Below are 20,899 nucleotides of genomic sequence, written 5' to 3'. Positions count from 1 at the left end.
AAGTGGTGAAGACTGCGATCCCGAAAAGTAACACGCGGGGGCGCCAGGACGTGTGTGGACGCGGGCGAGGCAGCGCAAGGTGGTTTCCGTCCGTGTGAGTGTGTCCACGGGCGTCTTTGTGTGTCTGCATTTCTGTACATGTGTGTACGAGTAAGGGGGTGTCTATGTGAAATGGGTTCGGGACAACGTGGCTGGTGTACCCGAGAATCAGGTACTCAAAGTGTCTTTTTGATGAGGACGAGGCTTGATATGTTTTGTGTGGATGGGGAGGCAGGGAACTGTGTGTGTCGTCGTGTGTGCAAGGCGCAGCCTGAGTCCCTGATCCGCGTCTTGAATTTTTGAAGTCACATATATTCAGGGTCTTTATCCCCTTATCCTCCCGTGTAAGAAGAACGAAGGCTCCTTTATACCCTCCCGTGTAAGAAGAATGAAGGCTCTCACTGCAAATCTGCATTCTCCTGGTCACACCTTCCGCATGGATCTACGTGACCCTGCTAGGCTAGATGTGACATTGTGTTTGTGTAACTGGGTGTGTCCTAGAATATCAGTGTAACTTTGAGTGATAGTGGTGTGTGTGTGTGTGTGTGTGTGTGTGTGTGTGTGACAGGTGGGTGTTGGAGGAGGCTGATTCAGGATTATGGAAGTAAACATTTTTCTTTTTCTTGTTAGTTTGTGTATATCACCTTTATGGCGTGTGTGTTTTCCTTTCTAGGTCTCTCCAGTAGTTGTCTCTCTTTGTGTCTCTCTTCATCTCTGTCTCTTTCTCTCTCTCCCTTTCTTGGTGACTCATCTCTGCGGCTTTGCCCTCCCCCGGCTTCCTGGGTCTCCCCTCCCCCACTCAGGAGTGGGTGGGAGTATGAGGAAGGGTACCCGGTGATTGAAAATTAGGGTGAGCACCCCTTCTTATTATTTATAGTTCCTAGACATGTCAGTGGTCCCCAGCCCTCTCCCAGTCCCCTTCCCAGGCCCCCTCACTATACTGAACTGGGCTGTTAGAAGATAGGGCATTAATGCATCCTAACGGGGCCATTTTCAGGGGAGGGTACCTCAGCACCTTCTTTCTGTTCGAAGTGGAGACCCCTGCCCTTATAAAGTGCCCCCGCCCTTCCTGTCCCTCACCCCCCATCGCTGACGCAATGAAAGGCTGCAGAGGTGAGTCACCGGTTAGGGGGGAAGGGAAGGAAGGGGAGACCGTGAGCTGCGCGGGGGTGGGAGGATGGGAGGGAGGGGACAAGCCCCTGCTCTCTTTCTCTCCAAACTTTCTTAGTGAAAAGACCCAGTGCTCTACCTCTTCCCCTGTTTTTCCAAATCTTTAGCCTGGATTACTACTCTGCTGGACCCTGTCATCTCCCACCCTACTGGAGAGTGGGAGATCCAGAAACAAAGACAAAGAGAGATGGATTTATACAAACAACTCAGAACAAACACCAGGCATCCTCTCCAGATCCTCATCTCAGCTTTGCCTTTTCCAGCTCTTTCCATTTTTTTTCTTCCTGCCATCTCCCTCTCTCCCTGATCCCAGGAACCTCTCCCTAATTCAGCTCCCCCCCCCCCGAGACCCTAGAGATAGTAGGGTGTGAAGCACACAGTACATCTTCTAGAGGTAGAATGTGTGTTAATAAACTGACCCAGGTAGAGAACTGGAAAGGAGAGAGACAGAAACAGACCCAGAGATTCAGAGACCATGCAGATAAGAGGGATCAAGATCCAGATTGTGGAATCACCAAGCCTATTGCCATTGGTGCCTGGGGCTTCCATCTTGCTGGCCCCCCACCCCATGATAACTGAGACTCTTGGGATGTTAATCGCTAAGAGAGGCGATTCATCTCTCTCTGATTCATCCTCCTCAGAAAGGTAACATGACCCCCTCCTCATTCCAATACTCTCTGTAACATTCCTCTGGGCTTCTGGGTTAGAGTGGGGAATTGGGGAAGAATGGAGAAATGAGGGAACACTCTGAAAGCAAGGGTCAAGGGCTCAAACTTGAGGTCTGCAGATAAATGGCTTGGATACTGAGGCTTTATGGCATAGAAATCTGAGAAAAAGGTAAATATGGGGGAGAGGCAGGAAAGGGCAAAGTCATATAGAAGTCCACATAACCTTTAACATATACAAACAGGCATGAAAGGACCCAGAAAATGCACACACAAAGACACACATGTGTACACAAACACACATATTAATGAAACACCAACCCAGGAACAGTTTTCAGACATCAGCAGATGCCCAGACAGGATGCACTCAAAGACTCCTAACTATACAGGTATACTGGCACTCAGAAGAGATCAGAATCCATACACACTTTCACAGACAGACACTTGGAAACAGAAAAACACACCCACACAGATTGGAAAAGGCTACATATTTAAATTGGAACACTACCATACCACCCATCCATTTAGTCCCCACAATTCCTTTTCTTTTTCTTCCCTCCCATGTTTCACTAATCTCTGTACACATATACACACACATGCACATATAGGTGCATGCTCACATACATGAGCCTACAGTAACAGTTTCTGTAGGTGCCTGTCTCCCATCATATCACACTTGATCTCTTAGCCCCAACAGCCTCTCAGTCTCCCTTCTGGCTCCCTGCCTTTTTCTTCACTCTTGAATGGCTTCCCCTCCCCCTCTACAGATGTCTGAACCATCTCTCTGATTCATCCTCCTCAGAAAGGTAACATGACCCCCTCCTCATTCCAATACTCTCTGTAACCAGGTTGGGAAATAAATGGGGGGAGATGGGGAGAACAAGAAAGAATAAAGGGAGCCCACAGGGGAAGGGGCAGGTCCTAGACTGTTGTGTGTGGGTGGGGGTGAGGTACTGCCCTGTGGTCTGCTGCCTCCTCCTCTTCCCTCTTCCCCCTTTCCTTGGCATCTCCGCAGTCACCTTGGCTTTCAGTTTTCTTCCTCCTTTAGCTTGTTCCTTCTACCTATTCCACATTCCCTCCTTCCTTCCTCCCTCTCCTGCCGCCTTCTCTTCTTTCCTCTCTCTCTACTCCTCCCCACCTCTTTCCTCGCAGAGCTGATGGGCTTTCTTCTGGGAAAATCGGGCCACTGATGAAACCGAGAAGCTACTGTTGGCTATAGAAGGAAAACACGTGAGTGTTTGTGTGTGTGTGTGTGTGTGTGTGTGTGTGTGTGAGAGAGAGAGAGAGAGAGAGAGAGAGAGAGAGAAATAAGGATTAGTGCTAGGAAGAGATGAGGAGGGGGTTGAGGATTGGCTCTGACAATCTGAGCCCTGCGTGTGCCCATGGGCACCTCTGTCCGCAGTTCTTGTGTGTTTGGTGTGTCATTTTAACTCCCCCCTTTCCCTACCCCCGCCCCCGCACAGCTTCGCCTGCACCGCAGCCCCCCTTCATTCCTGCAGTAGCTGCTCCCCTCGGATTCCTCCCCTCTTCCCTGCCCCCTCCCCATTTCCGTCCCCCTCCAACCCCGCCCACGGCTGGTCTCCCTTCACTGGACCCGGCTCGCTGATGGATTCTCTTTGCGCAATCTGTGCGTCATCGCCCCCCACCCTCCGGAACCTCTAGCTGTCCAAGCCCCCAGCCCCAACCCCTCAGGCCGGAGATACAGATGAGGGATATTGGTGTAAGGGGCGATCTCTTACATTGCACGCCTACCCCTCAGGGCCCCCCCCCCCCACGTATCGCGTTCAAACCTTCCCTTTAAGCAGTGGAGAGAACTGGAGTTGAGTCACCCCCCTACCTGCACAACCCCCTCCCCACCTGGTCTGTTCTTGCCCTCCAAAAGTCCTTTGGGTTGGGGGAAAGCAGCAGGAGGAAGAGCAGCTGGACGATGGTAGGGAGTGGTGGGCTGGAAAGGGGCACAGCGGAGGCGCCAACACACGCTTCAAAGTCAGCTGGACAGAAGGACAGACACACCTTTTTCTTCAGACACACACAGACCGTGTACAGACATGACACAGAGGCACACATATTCTCAATCATTCCCCATTCTCTTCCAACTTGGACCCTTTTCAGTTGGGATTAGCAAAACCGCAAGATCCTTCCATCTGCCCGGGCCTAGGGCTGGCACCCCGCACCGCGGATCCGTGGACAGCGCCTTGCAGGCGCACAGATCCGTCCCTCCTTTCCCAGGTTCACGCCGTCCTTGGGTGTGCTCCCCATGGACCGTGAGGTCGGGGGATGAGGAACCTGTCCCCACTCCCGGCTTTGGATTTCTTATCCTCCTCCTCCTCCCCAATATGGATTGCCTACTGTTGCCCAGTCAGACCTGGGAGTGCCCCCATTTTATTCCGTTTCGCGACGCGGGCTCCTGCCGTTGCAAGTTGCTGGTTAACCCACCCTCCTTCCTTCTAGAGCCTCTGCATCCACCTTTCCATTCAGTCATTCATCCTTTTCTCCTCGCCTTTCCTTCATTCATTCATAGCCCCCAACCCCGCCCGCCTCTGCATTTCATTCATTCATTCATTCATTCCCTCTATGCTCCACTAGCGCACGCCCCTCCAGCCGAAGGTCCCAGCGCGCAGGCGCAGGCCGGGAGAGCACCGCATCTTCCAATCGCTGGGTATCCTCCCGCCTCTAGGCGCCCGCCCGCTTCCCCATGAATGAAAATTGACGTCAATGGGGCGGGACGATCCCACGTGACACTGCGCGCTCCCCTTTATAAGGCGGCAACGGCGCGGGCGCTGTCCAGCGTGCTGAAGCCGGAGCGAGCGAGACGCCCGGAGCCGCGCGGACCCAGCTGAGAGCTCAGCCTAGACGCCAGAACTCGACCGTCGCTCGTATCCCAGCCACTTCTCGGAGCCGAGGCGGACGCGTCCCGATCTTCCTGTCCCCACCTCGCCTCGACCTCCCGCGTCATGACACCAGCTGGTAAATACTCTGCTGTCTGTCCCTCAAACCCTGGCAGCAGTGGGCATGAGGGAGGGTTCTCTCTCCTCCAGGCTGCGGGTGTTGAAAACACATCGGGAAGCCCCCCGTAAGGGTCTTTGGTAAATGGGAAAGTCACCGCTTTTCTCTTGCTGCTTAAGTCGCCCACGCACCATCCAGAGAGTCCTATGGGGAGGGAGCAGAGATTTCCCCCTTATCCTCGCTGGTTAGTACGTGGGCGCTGGCAATGAGATGGCTCAGAGAAGGGGGCGAGGAAGCACCTTGGGGGTGAGGGTTGTGGGCATTTTCCCATTTACACGACTTCAGAGATCGGCACATCTTCCTCTTTTGCGCCTAAGCGTCCCCCTTCTGGGTAAGGTTAGGGGGACCAGGGAAGCCCTGATTTCCTGATTAAAGGTGGGCGGAGGGAATATAAAATCAGAAAGCGAAAATTTTTACAGAAATTCTTTTTTTCTTTGACTCCTTCTATTTTTCAGTCTCCGATAGTCCCTTGGTCATGAAATCGCTCAGGTTGCCGGCTTCCGCCCTCTTCTGCTTCTTTCTACTGATTAAGGGGCTGGGAGGAGCACCCCCAGGGCGCCCTGAGGCGCAGTCACCTTCCTTCAGCTCTGAGCATACAGAGCCGGTAGCTGGGGACACAGTGCCCGGACTGAAGGATGGTCGCGTCCCAGAGGTCCGAGCCGCTCGAAATTCAGAGCCGCAGGACGAGGGAGAGCTCTTCCAGGGTGTGGATCCCCGGGCGCTGGCCGCGGTGCTGCTGCAGGCACTCGACCGTCCGGCCTCGCCCCCGGCGCCAGGCGGCTCCCAGAGGGGGGCAGCGGAAGAAGCGGCAGAAGCTCTGTTAACCGAGACCGTGCGAAGCCAGACCCACAGCCTCCCTGCGCCACAGACCCAAGCGCCGGCGGCCCCACCTCTCCCTCAGACTCAGGAGAGTGGTCCCGAGACGGGCGACCCCTCCGAGGAGCTCGAGGCACTAGCTTCCCTGCTCCAGGAACTGAGAGATTTCAGTCCGAGCAGCGCCAAGCGCCAGCAGGAGACCGCGGCAGCAGAGACGGAAACTCGTACGCACACGCTGACCCGAGTCAACCTGGAGAGCCCCGGGCCAGAGCGCGTGTGGCGCGCTTCCTGGGGAGAGTTCCAGGCGCGTGTCCCGGAGCGCGCGCCTTTGCCACCCCCGGCTCCCCAGCAATTCCAGGCTCACATGCCCGAAGGCCGTCCCCTTCCCGAAGCCCACCAGTTCGGGGAAAAAGTGCCCTCCCCCAAAACACACCTAGGCGAGGCCCTGGCACCCCTGTCCAAGGCGTACCAAAGCCTGGGCGCCCCCTTCTCCAAGGCGCGCCGACCGGAGAGCTCACTCCTGAGCGGCTCCGAGGCTGGGGAGCGCCTTCTACAGCAAGGGCTGGCTCAGGTAGAGGCGGGGCGGAGACAAGCGGAGGCCACCCGGCAGGCCGCGGCGCAGGAAGAGCGGCTGGCGGACCTGGCCTCGGACCTGCTGCTCCAGTATTTGCTGCAGGGAGGGGCCCGGCAGCGCAGCCCGGGGGGTCGGGGGCTGCAGCAGGAGTTGAAGGAGCGAGAGAGCGAGAGGGAGGAGGAGGAGGCGGAGCAGGAGAGACGAGGCGGTGAGGAGAGGGTGGGGGAAGAGGACGAGGAAGCTGCGGAGGCGGAGGCGGAGGCGGAGGAGGCGGAGAGGGCTCGGCAGAACGCGTTACTGTTCGCTGAGGAGGAGGACGGGGAAGCCGGAGCCGAGGACAAGCGCTCCCAGGAGGAGACGCCTGGCCATCATCGAAAAGACGCTGAGGGGGCAGAGGAGGGCGGGGAGGAAGAGGAGGACGACGACGAAGAGATGGACCCTCAAACGATCGATAGCCTCATTGAGCTGTCTACCAAACTCCACCTGCCAGCGGACGACGTGGTCAGCATCATCGAAGAGGTGGAGGAGAAGCGGAAGCGGAAGAAGAACGCCCCTCCCGAGCCTGTGCCGCCCCCACGGGTTGCCCCCGCCCCTACCCACGTCCGCTCCCCGCAGCCCCCGCCCCCTGCCCCAGCTCGAAACGAGCTACCCGATTGGAACGAGGTGCTCCCGCCCTGGGATCGGGAGGAGGACGAGGTATTTCCCCCGGGGCCCTACCACCCTTTTCCCAACTACATCCGGCCGCGAACGCTGCAGCCTCCGGCTGCCTCGCGCCGCCGCCACTACCACCACGCCCTGCCGCCTTCTCGCCACTATCCTAGTGGAGAGGCCCAGGCACGGCGCGCACAGGAGGCGGCGGAGGCTGAGGAGCGCCGGCTGCAGGAGCAGGAGGAGCTGGAGAATTACATCGAGCACGTGCTGCTCCGACGCCCGTGACCGGCTCCGCCCCCGAGCGCCACCGCAGGGCGCCCTGTCACCCCCCTCCGTGTCGCTCTTGTCCCTTCTGGGTGTTTGCATGCATTCCGGCCCCGCCCTCTGCCCCCGCCCCTTTGCGTCCGCGGGCTGTCCCGCCCCGAGGCTGTACGGTGGGACCTGTCAGACCTCTTCCTGGGTCCAAAGCCCGAACTCCCCAAACTCATTAATGGGTGTCCCTTGACCAGCCCAACCAGGCGAGTGGTTTGTGCGTTGTTGCCACCTAGTCTCCCAGTTCCAGTTGTGTCTGTCTCCCGCCCTTTGGGCCTCCCACAAGCCTTTCCACCCTCTCCAGATCGCTGTGAATTTACCCCTTCTTTCCTTTCTCTCTTGTAAATACCCCTCACGGAGGAAATAGTTTTGCTAAGAAATAAAAGTGACTATTTTATTAGGACTTTGTTCTCGGTTATTCACCCGTCCCCTTGGGCTAGTGCGGTCCTTCCCAAGGGGCGGTGAGGGAAACGTCAGCCACAACACCCATCTCCTAATCAAGGCAAGGGTTGAGTGGTGGCAACCACTTTACACCATATTTGGGGTAGAGTAGGCTCATACTCATTTGGAAACCCTAAATTCCCCTTTCAGTTTGTGGTGGTGGTGGTGGTTTAAGTCAAGGGTTCCCAGGGCCTGGCAGAGAAATGCATAGATAAGGAGCCACACAGCACTGGGCTACATAGGAGGTTCTTATTTTGTGACCCTGAGACCACATAGGCCAGGGGTCCCCAAACTTTTTACACAGGGGGCCAGTTCACTGTCCCTCAGATGGTTGGAGGGCTGGAATATAAAAAAACAACTATGAACAAATCCCTATACACACTGCACATATCTTATTTTAAAGTAAAAAAACAAAACGGGGACAAATACAATATTTAAAATAGAGAACAAGTAAATTTAAATCAACAAACTGACCAGTATTTCAATGGGAACTATGCTCCTCTCACTGACCACCAATGGAAAAGGTGCCCCTTCCGGAAGTGCAGCAGGGGCCGGATATATGGCCTCAGGGGGCCGCATGTGGCCTGCGGGCCAGCCATAGTTTGGGGACCCCTGACATAGACAGTGCTGATGGCTCCAAACAGCCCCTGTTCCAACTCACCGACCTGCCTCCCTAAACTGCTCCCTAAATTCCCTGGTCCTAAATACTTCACAAGAAATATGGGGAAGGGGGACAGTTGGCAGCAATAGAAACATCCTGGTTTTAGCCACTTCTGAATTCTTTTCCAAGCATAGTGAGTGGGATATATTCCTGAGTCTCCTTCCCAAATAAAACCAAACCAGGCAAATGATATCTTCCACAAAGAAACATTAGAGGATTAAATCAGGTCCTCAGTTTTTCCTTTCTGGCTGAAGACAGCTCAGGTGGCTGGCTGGCGAGACATCTGTTTGGGATAGGGGGGAGTCACAAAAACTACAGGATATTCGGTTAAATTTGCATTTCAGATGAACAATGAATATGTTTGTATAGCATACACTTGACCTTAAAAATTATTTATTATCATACAAATTGAACTGGGTATCTTTTTTCCCCCCTAAATCTGGCAACCCCAGTTCTGGGAAAGAGTAAAATATGCAGTATTCCCTTCCCCTCCTGACTGATTCCAGCAGCCCTGCCTTCCTTCACAGAGCCTCAGGCAGGCAAAGTCCAGAAATGTTTTCCTTTTATTTCAGAGGAAATGAAATAAGAGTCAGACACTTCCCCACCTCACCCCTTTAGCTCCTGCCTCACCCAGAACATGGAGTGAAGGAGGGGCAGAGGGCCCAGTCTCCCATGAAGTCTGCCCTTCCCCCAACCCTCCCTCTTCAACGTGACAAGGTTAGAAAAAAATTAACTACGTTGTTCCTCCTCCAGCACTGGACAGAGGCCCTACTGCAGCCAAGGAGGAAGGAGAGGGGGCAGATGAGGGGAAAGGATGACCCTATCACTACAAAGATGCCCCCTTCCCAGGCAGAGGCTGCCCTGGCTGGCTGCAGGGGCCAAGGTGCGGGGGTGGAGGTAGGTTATGGGGCAGGGAGAAGAGAAGAGCCCTGAAAACCTTTTCCCTTTAACCTGACATATTTATATATTTACAGTTATAAGGGAGGGAAGGAAGTTTGGAGTAATAGTTCTTCAATGGCAGGGAATGAAAGCCAAATAGCACCCCCATCTTAGGTCTTGGTCATATTTTCCTGCCTCCTAGCTCCAAAGACCTTCAGTAGGAAATGGGGAAACAGGAGGTAGGGGGTGGAAGGAGGAACTGTTTGAGGGTCCCGAGCCTACAGCTCACTCCAAAAGAAGGTGAAGCAGCAGAGGAGGGGCAGTTGAGTTCCACCCAGAAAAGGGCCACTTGTGCCCTGCCTCTCCACCAGCTCCCGAATCTCCATGCAGCCAGGGCGGGGGCTATGCCAGACCCATCTCCTCCAACACACTGCGTGGCGACTCATCCTCCTATGGCAGAGACAAACAGAGGGTGACACAGAGACACCAGGAGAGGCAGATGGGGAACAAGGGAGGTGGGTGGACAAGACAACAGCATCACAGGATAAAGGCAGAGTGGGGGAAGCACACAGAGAGACAGGGGTGGGGGTGGGAGAGAGAAGTCAGTGTGAGCCCAAGGTAGAACAGCTGGGGACCCTTCAGAGGGGTTCCTCAGCCTCTAGGACTACTTCCCAGAGTCAACAGAGGCAGCGGGGGAGGGGGGGCCCACGTTGAGTCCATTACCACCCAGAAAACCAAAAGCCAGGCTGGTGAGCAGGGGGCTCAGCCTTAATATCTGAGGGGAAAGGATGTGAAGCTGGAACTTGGGGATGGGAAATGCTGAGGGTTGGGGGTGGCAGATAATTGGGTCCTATTTTTTAGGGGTTGGCATCAGGTTCCTGAGGTAAGGTGAATCGGACTACAGAGAGGAGTCACTAGGGCCTAAGCAAAGCACGAGAAATAGATGTGTGTATATGTTTGCGTGTGTGTGCACCAGGGCACGTGTGCTTGCATGCATGTGTCCATGTGTGTGTGCATGTGTGCATGTGAAAGGGAACCTGTACCAATGAGGTGGCAAGTTCAATTTTACTCTTTCTCCTACTGCAGAGATGAGCCCCCTATCTCACCCCCTCCTCAGAGCCAGCTCAGTCCAGCTTGCTTGTCACTGCAGATTCCGGTGACTCATCTTCCTGCAGCAAATCTTAGCAGTGGCACAGCAGAGAGGGGGCAAGCAGTAATGGGGTAAGAGCAGGGGCGCCAGATAGCAGGGTGACCAACAGCTAGGTGCCCTCTACCCCAACCCCCAAATCTGTACAGATTTTTGCTTCTGAGAAGTAGAGGCTCATTTTGAGTATGTGTGTATAAAAAACGGGAAGGGCAGATGACACCAGGGAAGAAAAGAATTATCTACCATGTGCTCCTTCTCTAATTCACTGAGCAACCCTCAAACGCCAAGAGAAGCATGGGACAAAGGATGTTTGGCTGGCAAGAAACCTTGGGTCTTGTAAGAAGTAGGGGTGAAATGGCACAGGTGGGCTGTCTGCCACCCCCACCTCCACCCCAAGTAATCAAGACTGGAGGGCAAGCTGGCCAACTGGGTATGGGGGCCAGACCCCACAGGGTGGGAGCCCTTGGTGGCCACGGCAGGAAGGTGGCAGCTGTGGCAGGCAGGCAGGGTGCCCAGGGAAGGGTGGCACCCTCTACCACAATACTCTTCCACCTTCTCACTGTCCCCGGCCCATACCTCCTGCAGCAGGTCAGCCTGCTCAATAGCCTTTAGCACACTCTTCTTGGAGGTGTCTTGGACATCACCTCCCATCAAAAACTCATCCAAGATGAAGTAGGCCTTCTCAAAATTAAAGATGATGTCCAGCTCGCATACCTAAGAGGAGGGGGGGAAAGGCCACACTGAGTAATGAAGTGCATTCCTACCCCACCTGCTCCACTACTTTTCTCAAGATGGCTCCCTGTCTCCTTCATGACTACTCTTCCCATTCTGAGTTCTTGCCCAGGTCTATGTCCTTCCAACCCCTAGGCCTTAGTACTTGGTACAGGTTTTCTTTCTACCTTCTTTGTGATCATAAAATATTAGTTGCCCCATAGTGTGGCTCTTGCTGCCTTCCCCTTTAAAATCTGTGACATTGTTCCTACCAGCAGTTGGGCTAGCTTCCTTCCCTAGATATTGTGGGGCAGGGAAGGAGGGGTCAAGATCAGGAACTACTGATAAAATCTGAGTAAGGCCTCAGTCCTTTTGTGAGAAGTATGAGGTGAGCTCTAGACAGATTGATTAAGTAGCAGATTCTGGTCCCCACCCACCTCCCCTAGACTGATTAAGGGACATGGCTAATAGGCTTAAAGCTTAAAGAGGGAGATTAATTACCATTCTCACTGCTCCAACTTCACCTCTCCCAAGTACCCCCAGGCAGAGAACAGAAAAGCCCCAGAGTTTGGAGGAAAGAAGGGATTGCTGAGTATGGAAACAGGGAAGGGTGGGGAGGCTTACACTGCCGAAGTATTTGTCCAGAAGCTCCACATATCGGTGGATCAGTTCCAGTGTGATGAGCTCATTGTCTTGGCCCTCAATAGCGCAGCAGAAGTAGAGGCTGGCATATCTGAGGACAGGGAGAAATGAGAGATAGCTGGGAGGACTACTAGGCCTGCTTCAAGACCCAGGCATGCTGGCCCAAACCTCTCATTTCTCCTCATTCCCAAATAAGGGTCTGTGTGGCTATGAGACAAAGGAGGGGGGTGGTAGCCCCAGGATATACAAATATTAACTTGCTCAGCCTCTTACTGCCTCTCACAAACAGGCAAAAACCAAACTCTTTCCTCTTGCTCTCTGACCTGCTCAGTTTAACTCAGCAAAAAACTGAGCCAACTAATTCATCTGCTCAGAGAAGGAACTGGAAAGGATATATGGGTATTTGTGTGTGTGTGTGTGTGTGTGTGTGTGTGTGTATTGGGAAAAGTGACACAGGAGTTATGACTATTGAATGAGACAGCAAGGGACACGTAAAATGAACAAGACAGAGCCTTTGGGACAGAGGTATGTGCATGAAGTAGAGGTGAGACTAGAGCAAAATTAAGTAGGGAACAAGAATTTCTTAGGTCCTGGCCAGGTAGCTCAGTTGGTTGGAGTGTCATCCAGACACACCAAGGTTGCAGGTTTGATCCTGGGTCAGGGCACATATACAAGAGTCAACCAATGACAACATGAATGAGTGGAGCAACAAATTGATGTTTCTCTCTAAAAATCATTAAATAAATTTAAAAAAAATTTATTCAAGGTAAGTTTGGAAAGGAAAGAAAGCTAGAGTTCATCGCCACCCTTCAGATGTCCTTAGCTCCCAGTTCTCCCTGACCTAAGGACTGCTTCTTAGCCAGCCATTTAAACCCATTGCCAGGCTTCAACAAAGCAGGATCCAGACAGGTCTGAAAGCAGGTGGGGAGTCACCTCTTATAGACAACTTTGAGGTCCCTCCACTCCAGGAAGCTGCACATCTTGGGCTTGCGTGCCAGAACAACCTGCATAAGCTCTCGAACCATCTTCTTTCTCTCCTTGTCTGACGTGGCCAGGTACCATTTTTGCAGTCTCAGCTTTCCCTGCCGGCTGAACAGCAGCATGAATCGCATCTGGGGGTAGGAAATGGGGGGGGGGGGGAGAAGCAGAGCTGAGGGTCAGAGATTTGGTTCTCTGAGTTTCTTTCCTCCATACACACATAGCCCCAAACTCATCACATCTAACTCTTCTCCACTCACAGCTTCTACCTTCAAGTAGTCAGCCCTTGCTCTCAACTTTGAGAACTCCCACCAGCTGGTGCCTTTCCTTCCGGGGGGTGTCTGAGCTTCTGAGTCTGTCATTTGGGTTCAAACCCTGGCTTTAGTAGTTAAGTAATTTGCTTTGGACAATTACTATACTTTATGTCTCTGGGTCTCAGTTTCCTGGTGTGTAAAACAGAGATATTAAAAGTACCTACTTTACAGAGTTATTAGGAGGGATCAAATGAATTGATATATGCAACAGTGCCTACCTAGCATATATCTATCTAACACATTAGGTATAACTATTATTTTCCCCTGACCTCCTGTTTCCTGTTTGCTAAAGGCTGATGTCGGAGATGTCTGCTTTCTCCCATGTTCCTTCTATCTACTACCACACTGAAATTAGTAATTATGTCCCTGGAGAAGCTACCTCAATTCTCCACCCCATTCTAGCCGTTCACCTTTGAAGATGTCCCTGACACACTGCCCCCCTCCCCATGGCAGTCCTATGTCCAGTATCCTTCATGTTAGCACATGGTATTGGGACCCCTCCACAAGTCCACTCTCCTCTCTCCTCAGCCATTTAGGCATTTCGCCATTGATATTCTTCTCTTCTTTCTTTCATGGTGCCTCCTTCTACACGCCCACTCCTTCCCAGATACCAGGTGACCAATTTCCCTTTCAGTTCTTCAGATAGGACACAGCGATTGAGGGTGGCTCTCCTAGGGAATGTCTGTGGAACAAGGCTCAAGCTGGGTCGAGTGGGTAGTAGTGCAGAGCCCTCCCTACCAGGTGCGCTTCCAGCTCTCAGTTCCAGGGGATCTAGGCCACATCCTAGAGCTATCGCCTTCTCCCTGCAGCTCTCCACTTCACGGGCATTACCAGGACTGGAATCCCTGGGTGTGTGGAACAGTACTAGCTTAATACTGTTTAGCAGGCTAAAGATAACAATTAAAGGGTATTTTTTCGGGTGGTGAAGAACGGGAAACGCTGTTAGCGTGGTGGGAAGGCAACAGAGGGGAGCAAGGAAGCGGTGAACGTCTAAGGTGGGGGTGAAGGGGTGAGCAGGAAGACGGAAGGCCTGGGTTCCGGAAAGAGAATGGGGTGGGGGACGGAGAGCGAAGAGCACCGGAGCCGGGGTTCTAAAGCCTGGGTCTCCAAGAGCAGAACTTCGGGCCCGTTTGCCTTCCCCACCTCACCCAACCTCTAGAAGAGCCGGGCCATAAACCCAGGCCGGACGTCTACTCCTCGGACCCGGAAACTGTCTCCTCCCACACTGCCCTAACCCCGCGGGCCGCCGATCCTCTCCGGGTTGTACGGAGACCGAGTATGATCCGCGACCCCCGCTGCCTCCCTCCGCCCACAGGCCCTCATGCCCCTATTCTTCCGGCGACTTCCCCGAGGTGGTGGTCGGAACTCCGTGGATCGCGACCCGCGCGCTCCCCCTGGCTCGGGACGGTCCCGCCGCCTCCTAAATCAGCCCTCTTTCACCCCACTAACGCGCCGTCTCCCCGCCCCTTCTCCCTAAAGCCATTTCCAGCTGCTCTTCCTCCCGAAGCCGATTCGCCCACCCACCAAGGAAAGTGAGGTCCTCCGAGGACCGGAGGAAGAAAGAGCTGCTCCCGCAGAGGGCGGCCCCCAAGGACCCCCGCAGGTACAGCCCACGTCCCTCGGTTCCCCCTCCCCTCCCTCTTCATTCAGCCTACCATCCTGCAGCCTCCGTCTTGGCGCGTCCCTTTCAGGCCACCGTAGGTGCCAGCTCCACTCCTTTTCTTATCCTTTTTCCTCCCCCGCCCCCTCCGGCTTGAGGCCCCGCCCTGTCCGGCCCCTTTACGTTGAGTACTTGCGCAGGCGCCAACGCTGCGGGTGGCGCGGGCGGGGATGGAAGCGGAAAAGCGGAAGCCATGGCAACCAGGTCTTTGACTTCAGCTCTGAGCAGCTCTGTCGTCATGGTAACAAGGTTGTCCGGTGGGCTGGTTGAAGGATGGGGGAGAAAGACAATGAGATCCTCGCGTTTTGGAACCTTGGGGGAGGGGGAAAGGCGGGAAAAGGGGTGGGAGGATCATTGGAGTTTGTGAAGAAGTAGGAGGAACTAATAATGGAGAGGTGTGGACAATTGAGATGGAGCAGGGTAGGAATTGGATGTAGGGAAGGAGGAATGATGAGGAAGGCTGTAAGACAAAGGGTAGTGGGGCAGAAATGAGAAAAGTGTAGAGCTCAAAATAGCTATCTACCAAAACCCATTTAGACACAGCACCCTCTTTTTTTTTTTTAAACATTTTTATTGAATATATTGAGGTGGTTAATAAAGTTATTTAGGTTTCAGGTGTGCAGTTTTATAATACATCATCTGTATATTGTATTGTGTTAACCACTCCAAGTCCAGTTCCCGTCCATCACCATTTATCCCCCCCATATCCTCCTTCACCTCCCCACACCCTCCTTTCCCTCTGGTAATTAACCATATTGTTGTCTCTGAGTTTTTGTTTTGTTTAATTTCTTCACCTTTTTAACTCAGCCCCCAAATTCCCCTCCCCTCTGACAGCTGTCAGCCTGTTCTTTGTATTTGTGAGTATGTTTCTATTTTATTTGTTAATTTATTTTGTTCATGAATGAAATTGTATGAAACTTGAATTTTTCTGACTGGCTTATTTAACTTACCATAATACTCTCCAGGTCTACCCATGTTGCAGAGGGTAAGATTTCCTTCTTTTTTTTTATGGTTGAATAGTTTCCATTGTGTAAATATACCACAGCTTTTTCATCTACTCATCTACTTGGGCTGCTTCCAGATCTTAGCTATTGTAAATAACACTGCAGTGAACATAGGGGTGCATATATTCTTTTGAATTAGTATTTAGGATTTCTTCAGATATATCCCCAGAATTGGAATTGCTAGATCATAAAGCAGTTACTTTTTTTTTTTGTATTTTTCCAAAGTTAGAAGCGAGGAGGCAGTCAGAGTCCCAAATGCGACCAACCAGGATCCACCTGGCATGACCACCAGGGGGCGATGCTCTGCCCATCTGGGGCGTTGCTCCTTTGCCATGGGAGCCATTCTAGCGCCTGAGGCAGAGGCCATGGAGCCATCCTCAGCTCCTGAGCCAACTTTGCTCCCATGGAGCCTTTGGCTGCAGGAGAGGAAGAGAGAGACAAAGAGAAAGGAGAGGGGGAAGGGTGGAGAAGCAGATGGGCGCTTCTCCTGTGTGCCCTGGCTGGGAATCGAACCTGGAACTTCCACACACCGGGCCGATGCTCTACCGCTGAGCCAACTGGCCAGGGCAAGCAGTTAAATTTTTAATTTTTTGACAACTACTGTAACTTTATACTGCTTTCCACATTGGCTGCACCAATCTGCATTTCCACCAACAGTGCATGAGGGTTCCCTTTTCTCACATTCTCGCCATCACTTGTTTGTTGATATATTGATGATAGATATTTTTATAAGTATGAGGTAATATGTCATTGTGGTTTTAATTTACATTTCTCTAGTGAATAGTGATGAGCACCTTTTCATATGTCTGTTTGAACTCTTTGGAGATGTGTCTATTCAGGTCCTTACCCAATTTTAAAATTGGATTTTTTTTTTTGGTGTTGAGTTATAAGTTCTTTATAAATGTTGGATATTAATCCCTTATCAGATATATTATTGGTGAATATGTTCTCCCATTCATTGGGTTACCTTTTCATTTTGTTGATGGTTTCCATTGCTGTGCAAAACCTTTGTAGTTTGATGTAGTCCCATTTGTTTATTTTTTCTTTTGTCTCCCTTGCCCTAGGCAATACTGTATTTCCCCATGTATAGAATCCTCCCATTTATAAGACGCATCTTAGGTTTGGTGCCCAAAATTTGAAAAAACAATGTATTACATAAAGTTATTGAACTCAAGTTTTATTCATCATAAAATTCATACAACCCCTCATCTCTGTCAAAACTCCAGTCCATTAGCTTATCCTCATATGTGTCTGATGATGAATCACTGTTGTCATATATTGCCTCATCCTCAGTTTCATCTATGGCATTTGAAATGCTACACTTCTTAAATGACTTAACAACTACTGTATAAGACACACCCAGTATTTAGACCCCACGTTTTCAAAAAGGTGCATCTTATACATGAGGAAATATGGTATATCAGAAAAAATATTGCTACGAGAAATGTTTGAGATTTTACTGCCTATGTTTTTTTTTATTATTTTTATGGTTTTAAGTCTACATTTAAGATTTTAAACCTGGGACCCCAGTGTCCCAGGTCAATGCTGTATTATTCACTGTGCCACCACCAGTTAGGCTCCTTTGTCAAATATTGATCATAAAGGCTGGGTTTATTTTTGAGCTCTCTAATTTGTTCCATTGATCTAGATGTCTGTTTTTATACCAGTACCATGCTGTTTTGATTTCTATGGCCCTGTAGTATAGTTTGATATCAGGTAACGTAATTCCTCCAACTTTGTTCTTCTTCCTTAAGATTGTTGTGGTATTTAGTGTCTTTTGCGGCTCCATATACATTTTTGGAATAATATTTCTAGTTCTGTGAAATACACATTGATATCTTGAAAGAATCACTTTGGGTAGTGTGAAGATTTTAATTATGTTAATTATTCTTATCCATGAACATGGTATATGCTTCTACTTATTTGTATCTCCTTCAGTTTCTTTCTTCAGTGTGTAATTTCTGAGTACAGGTCTTTTACATCTTTGGTTAAATTTATTCCTAAATTGTTTTTGTTTCTGTTTTTGGATGCAGTTGTAAATGGGATTTTCTTAAGTTTCCCTTTCTGATAGTTCATTATTGATGTATAAAAATGCAACTGATGCCCTGGCCAGTTGGCTTAGTGGTAGAGCATCAGCTCAGCATGTTGATGTCCCAGGTTCAATCCCTGGTCAGGGCACACAAGAGAAGTGACCATTTGCTTCCTTCTTCCTTCTTCTTCTTCCTTCTTCTTCTTCCTTCTTCTTCTTCTTTTCTTCTTCTTCCTCTCTCTCACTCTCTCTCTCTCTCTCTCTTCCCCTCCTACAGCTATGACTTGATTTGTTTGAGTGAGTTGGCCTGGGGTGCTGAGGATGGATCCCATGGCCTTTACCTCAGTAGCTAAAAAAAAATAACTCCATTGGAGCAACTGCCCCAGATGGGTAGAGCATCACCCCCTAGTGGGCTGGCCGAGTGGATCCCAGTCAGGGTGCATGCAGGAGTCTGTCTCTCTGCCTCCCCTCCTCTCACTAAAAAACAAAAAGACGCAACTGATTTCTGGATATTTATTTTGTATTCTGCTACTTCATTTATCAGTTCTAGTAGTTTCTTGGTGGAATCTTTAGGGTTCTCTATATATAGTATTATGCCATCTGCAAATAATGACAGTTTTACCTCTTCCTTTCCAATTTGGATGCCTTTTATTTCTTTTTCCTGTCTGATTGCCGTGGTTAGGACTTCCAGTGCTAGCAACACCCTCTTAAAGTAACAAATGTGTAGGTAATGAGGGAGATGAGAATAAAAGAGAAAAGGGGGTACTGATATAAAAATGACGTAAGGAAAAGGTAGAGAAACATGAAATAGGCAAAAGGGGAGAAATAAAAAGAATCTTGAAAGGTTAGAATGGGTCAAAACTAAAAAGGAACAGATATATCCCAGACACAAGTGTAAAGATCAGGAGGATGTAAGTTGAAATACATATACAAGCTTTTTAGCTGAGGATGTGTATGTCCGTGAGTAAAGTAAAGTGGTTTGCATATAAGAGAAAAACCTTAAATTTTGTCATGTTGAAAACTTAATGGCTATCTCTAGATAATTGTTGGTAACTAATGGTGCTATTATTTTTTAGTAGCACTTGAAGCAATTGTTGGTCAAGTCTTACCTGTCTGACTTTGTGTTCTTTTTTACTCTTTGTTATGGAGATAATGTTCTCTAGTTGCAGGAGAATGGGCTTAATTCCTCTGGGATGCAATCTGGTCTCTGACCCTTATTAGCCTTAGATGAGTCATTTAACTCTCCATTTTCTCATTTTAAACATGAGGATAAGAGATTGCAAGATTGTTCTGAGGATGTATGAAAAGAATCTGACACACTATAAATACTTGATAATGGCTGCAATCATTCATCATTATTTCCCTTTCCCAGATTCTGTCTTCTACTTTTTTTTTCTACTTTTCATTTTCATTTCCCTTTCTCCTCTGCCTATACCTTAGGCTTGCCAATGACATACACATTGGTTGAACTATCTTGGTGTTGTTTTTGAGGTCAAGAATAATATCAATAAAGCAAGTTGTTAGATTTAGAAAGTAAATCATTATGGAATGAAAAGAAGGAATCAGAGTGTGTAAGAGGGGCAGAAGGCAAAAAAAAGAGATGTGTCCTCTCTCATGGGGAAGAGGAGAATGTTATATATAAGGGAATAATAAGAAGACAAGTAAGGATGTAAAGCAGACAACGAGGCAACAGCCCACAGAAGTTTGGAAGTTCTAGTGATGTCAACTCCTGCACTTCTTGGAAAACTGGCACTTTCTAGAATTCTTTGTCTCAAAGTGGTATTCCTACCTGCAGAACAATAACATTCATGAGAGAATTGTTAGAAATATGGATTTAGCCTGACCTGTGGTGGCGCAGTGGATAAAGCGTCGACCTGGAAATGCTGAGGTTGCCGGTTTGAAACCCTGGGCTTGCCTGGTCAAGGCACATATGGGAGTTGATGCTTCCAGTTCCTTCCCCCTTCTCTCTCTCTGTCTTTCTCTCTTCTCTCTCTCTCTCCCTCTCTCTCTCCTCTCTAAAAATGAATTAAAAAAAAAAAGAAATATGGATTTTGCTCGTATAGTATCACAGAGTTCAAGTGGTTTAAACTAGTTAGGAAACATTGTGCTTGAGATTCTTCATTGCTGGTGAATGATGAATGAATGTAGAGAGGCTATGACTTAGTGAGTCCGGTATGGCTTGTGTTCGCAGGTGAGTTCAGATTTGATGCAGTGAGTAGTTGGGAGTTGTTACGATTGTCAGATCAAGTGAATAGCTTAGTGAAAATAGTTTTGGGTTTTTTTATTCATCTGAGAGAGAGAGAGAGAGAGAGAGAGAGAGAGAGAGAGAGAGAGAGAGAGAGAGAGAGAAGGGACAGGGGGAGGAGCATCTACTCCCATATGTGCCTTACCGGGCAAGCCCGCGGTTTTGAACTGACAACTTCAGCTTTCCAGGTTGATGCTTTATCCACTGCGCCACCACAGGTCAGGCAGTGAACACAGTTTTAAGAAAATTAATATTTTTTTAAAATTTATTTTTATTTTTTAAAGAGAGATGGATAGACAGACAGGGATAGACAGACAGGAAGGGAGAGAGATGAGAAGCATCAGTTCATAGTTGTGGCACCTTAGTTGTTCATTGATTGCTTTTTCATATGTGTCTCAACTGGGGGACTGCAGCCAAGCCAGTCACCCCTTGCTCAAGCCAGTGAACTTTGGGCTCAAGCCAGCTACCATGGGGTCATGTCTATGATCCCACGCTCAAATTAGCACTCTGCACTCAAGCTGGTGAGCCAGCACTCAAGCTGGCAACCTCAGGATTTTGAACTTGGGTCCTTAGCTTCCCAGGCCAATGCTCTTATCCACTGCGCCACCACCTGGTCAGGCAAAAAAATTAATCTTAAATGTGGGAGACAATTTGAAAGGAAAAATGGAAGGCTGGAAGGTCATCTAGGAAGCAGTTTTGGGAATCTAGGCGCAAGGATGAAATGCAGAGGGGTAAATTGGAGAGATTCCTGTAACAGACCAACCAACTGAAGTTGATACTCATCTAAGTAGAGAACAAGAAAAAAGAATCAAAGTAGTTGCATGTGTGAGCTGGCCTCATCTCTCCAACTGGATCATAAGCTCCTCGTTGGGTGGTGTCTTACTCATCTTTTATTTCTTTACAGCACCCTACACCATGCTTGTTAATTAGCTTCAAATATAATTGTATATCTGGT

The 20,899-nt window shown here is 49.9% G+C and overlaps 2 protein-coding genes across 3 annotated transcripts; one reads left to right on the top strand and one right to left on the bottom strand.

Moving 5' to 3' along the window:
* Window positions 1–64: 64 nt before the first annotated feature.
* VGF (VGF nerve growth factor inducible) lies at window positions 65–7,630 on the top strand. The gene is made up of 3 exons (XM_066274451.1): window positions 65–79; window positions 4,552–4,841; window positions 5,336–7,630. Exons 2-3 carry the CDS (start codon window positions 4,829–4,831, stop codon window positions 7,204–7,206), a joined length of 1,884 nt encoding a protein of 627 aa, XP_066130548.1. The 5' UTR covers window positions 65–79; window positions 4,552–4,828; the 3' UTR covers window positions 7,207–7,630.
* A 1,250-nt stretch (window positions 7,631–8,880) lies between these two features.
* AP1S1 (adaptor related protein complex 1 subunit sigma 1) lies at window positions 8,881–14,753 on the bottom strand. Of its 2 annotated transcripts, none has more exons than XM_066274449.1 (5): window positions 14,662–14,753; window positions 12,648–12,826; window positions 11,697–11,805; window positions 10,938–11,075; window positions 8,881–9,664 (listed from the first exon to the last, which is right to left on the bottom strand). In XM_066274449.1, the coding sequence occupies exons 1-5, from the start codon at window positions 14,662–14,664 to the stop codon at window positions 9,617–9,619; spliced, it is 477 nt and encodes a 158-aa protein (XP_066130546.1). In that variant the 5' UTR covers window positions 14,665–14,753; the 3' UTR covers window positions 8,881–9,616. The 2 variants fall into 2 exon arrangements, with proteins under 2 accessions (XP_066130546.1, XP_066130547.1); XM_066274450.1 differs by lacking the exon at window positions 14,662–14,753 and adding an exon at window positions 13,745–13,882.
* Between the last annotated feature and the right edge of the window lie 6,146 nt (window positions 14,754–20,899).

Source organism: Saccopteryx bilineata, chromosome 4, assembly GCF_036850765.1.
Source record: "Saccopteryx bilineata isolate mSacBil1 chromosome 4, mSacBil1_pri_phased_curated, whole genome shotgun sequence".
NCBI classification, from domain to species: Eukaryota; Metazoa; Chordata; class Mammalia; order Chiroptera; family Emballonuridae; genus Saccopteryx; species Saccopteryx bilineata.
This window is presented reverse-complemented; position numbering and strand designations above follow the sequence as displayed.

What these genes read in the sequence shown, in the direction of transcription:
- AP1S1 (XM_066274449.1), bottom strand. An exon ending in CTCAAAGTTGTCTATAAGAG is followed by an intron (nt 11,806 to 12,647) that starts GTGACTCCCCAC and finishes CCCTGTCCTCAG; the next exon opens with ATATGCCAGCCTCTACTTCT. An exon ending in AGGCTGACCTGCTGCAGGAG is followed by an intron (nt 9,665 to 10,937) that starts GTATGGGCCGGG and finishes TCTCTGCCATAG; the next exon opens with GAGGATGAGTCGCCACGCAG.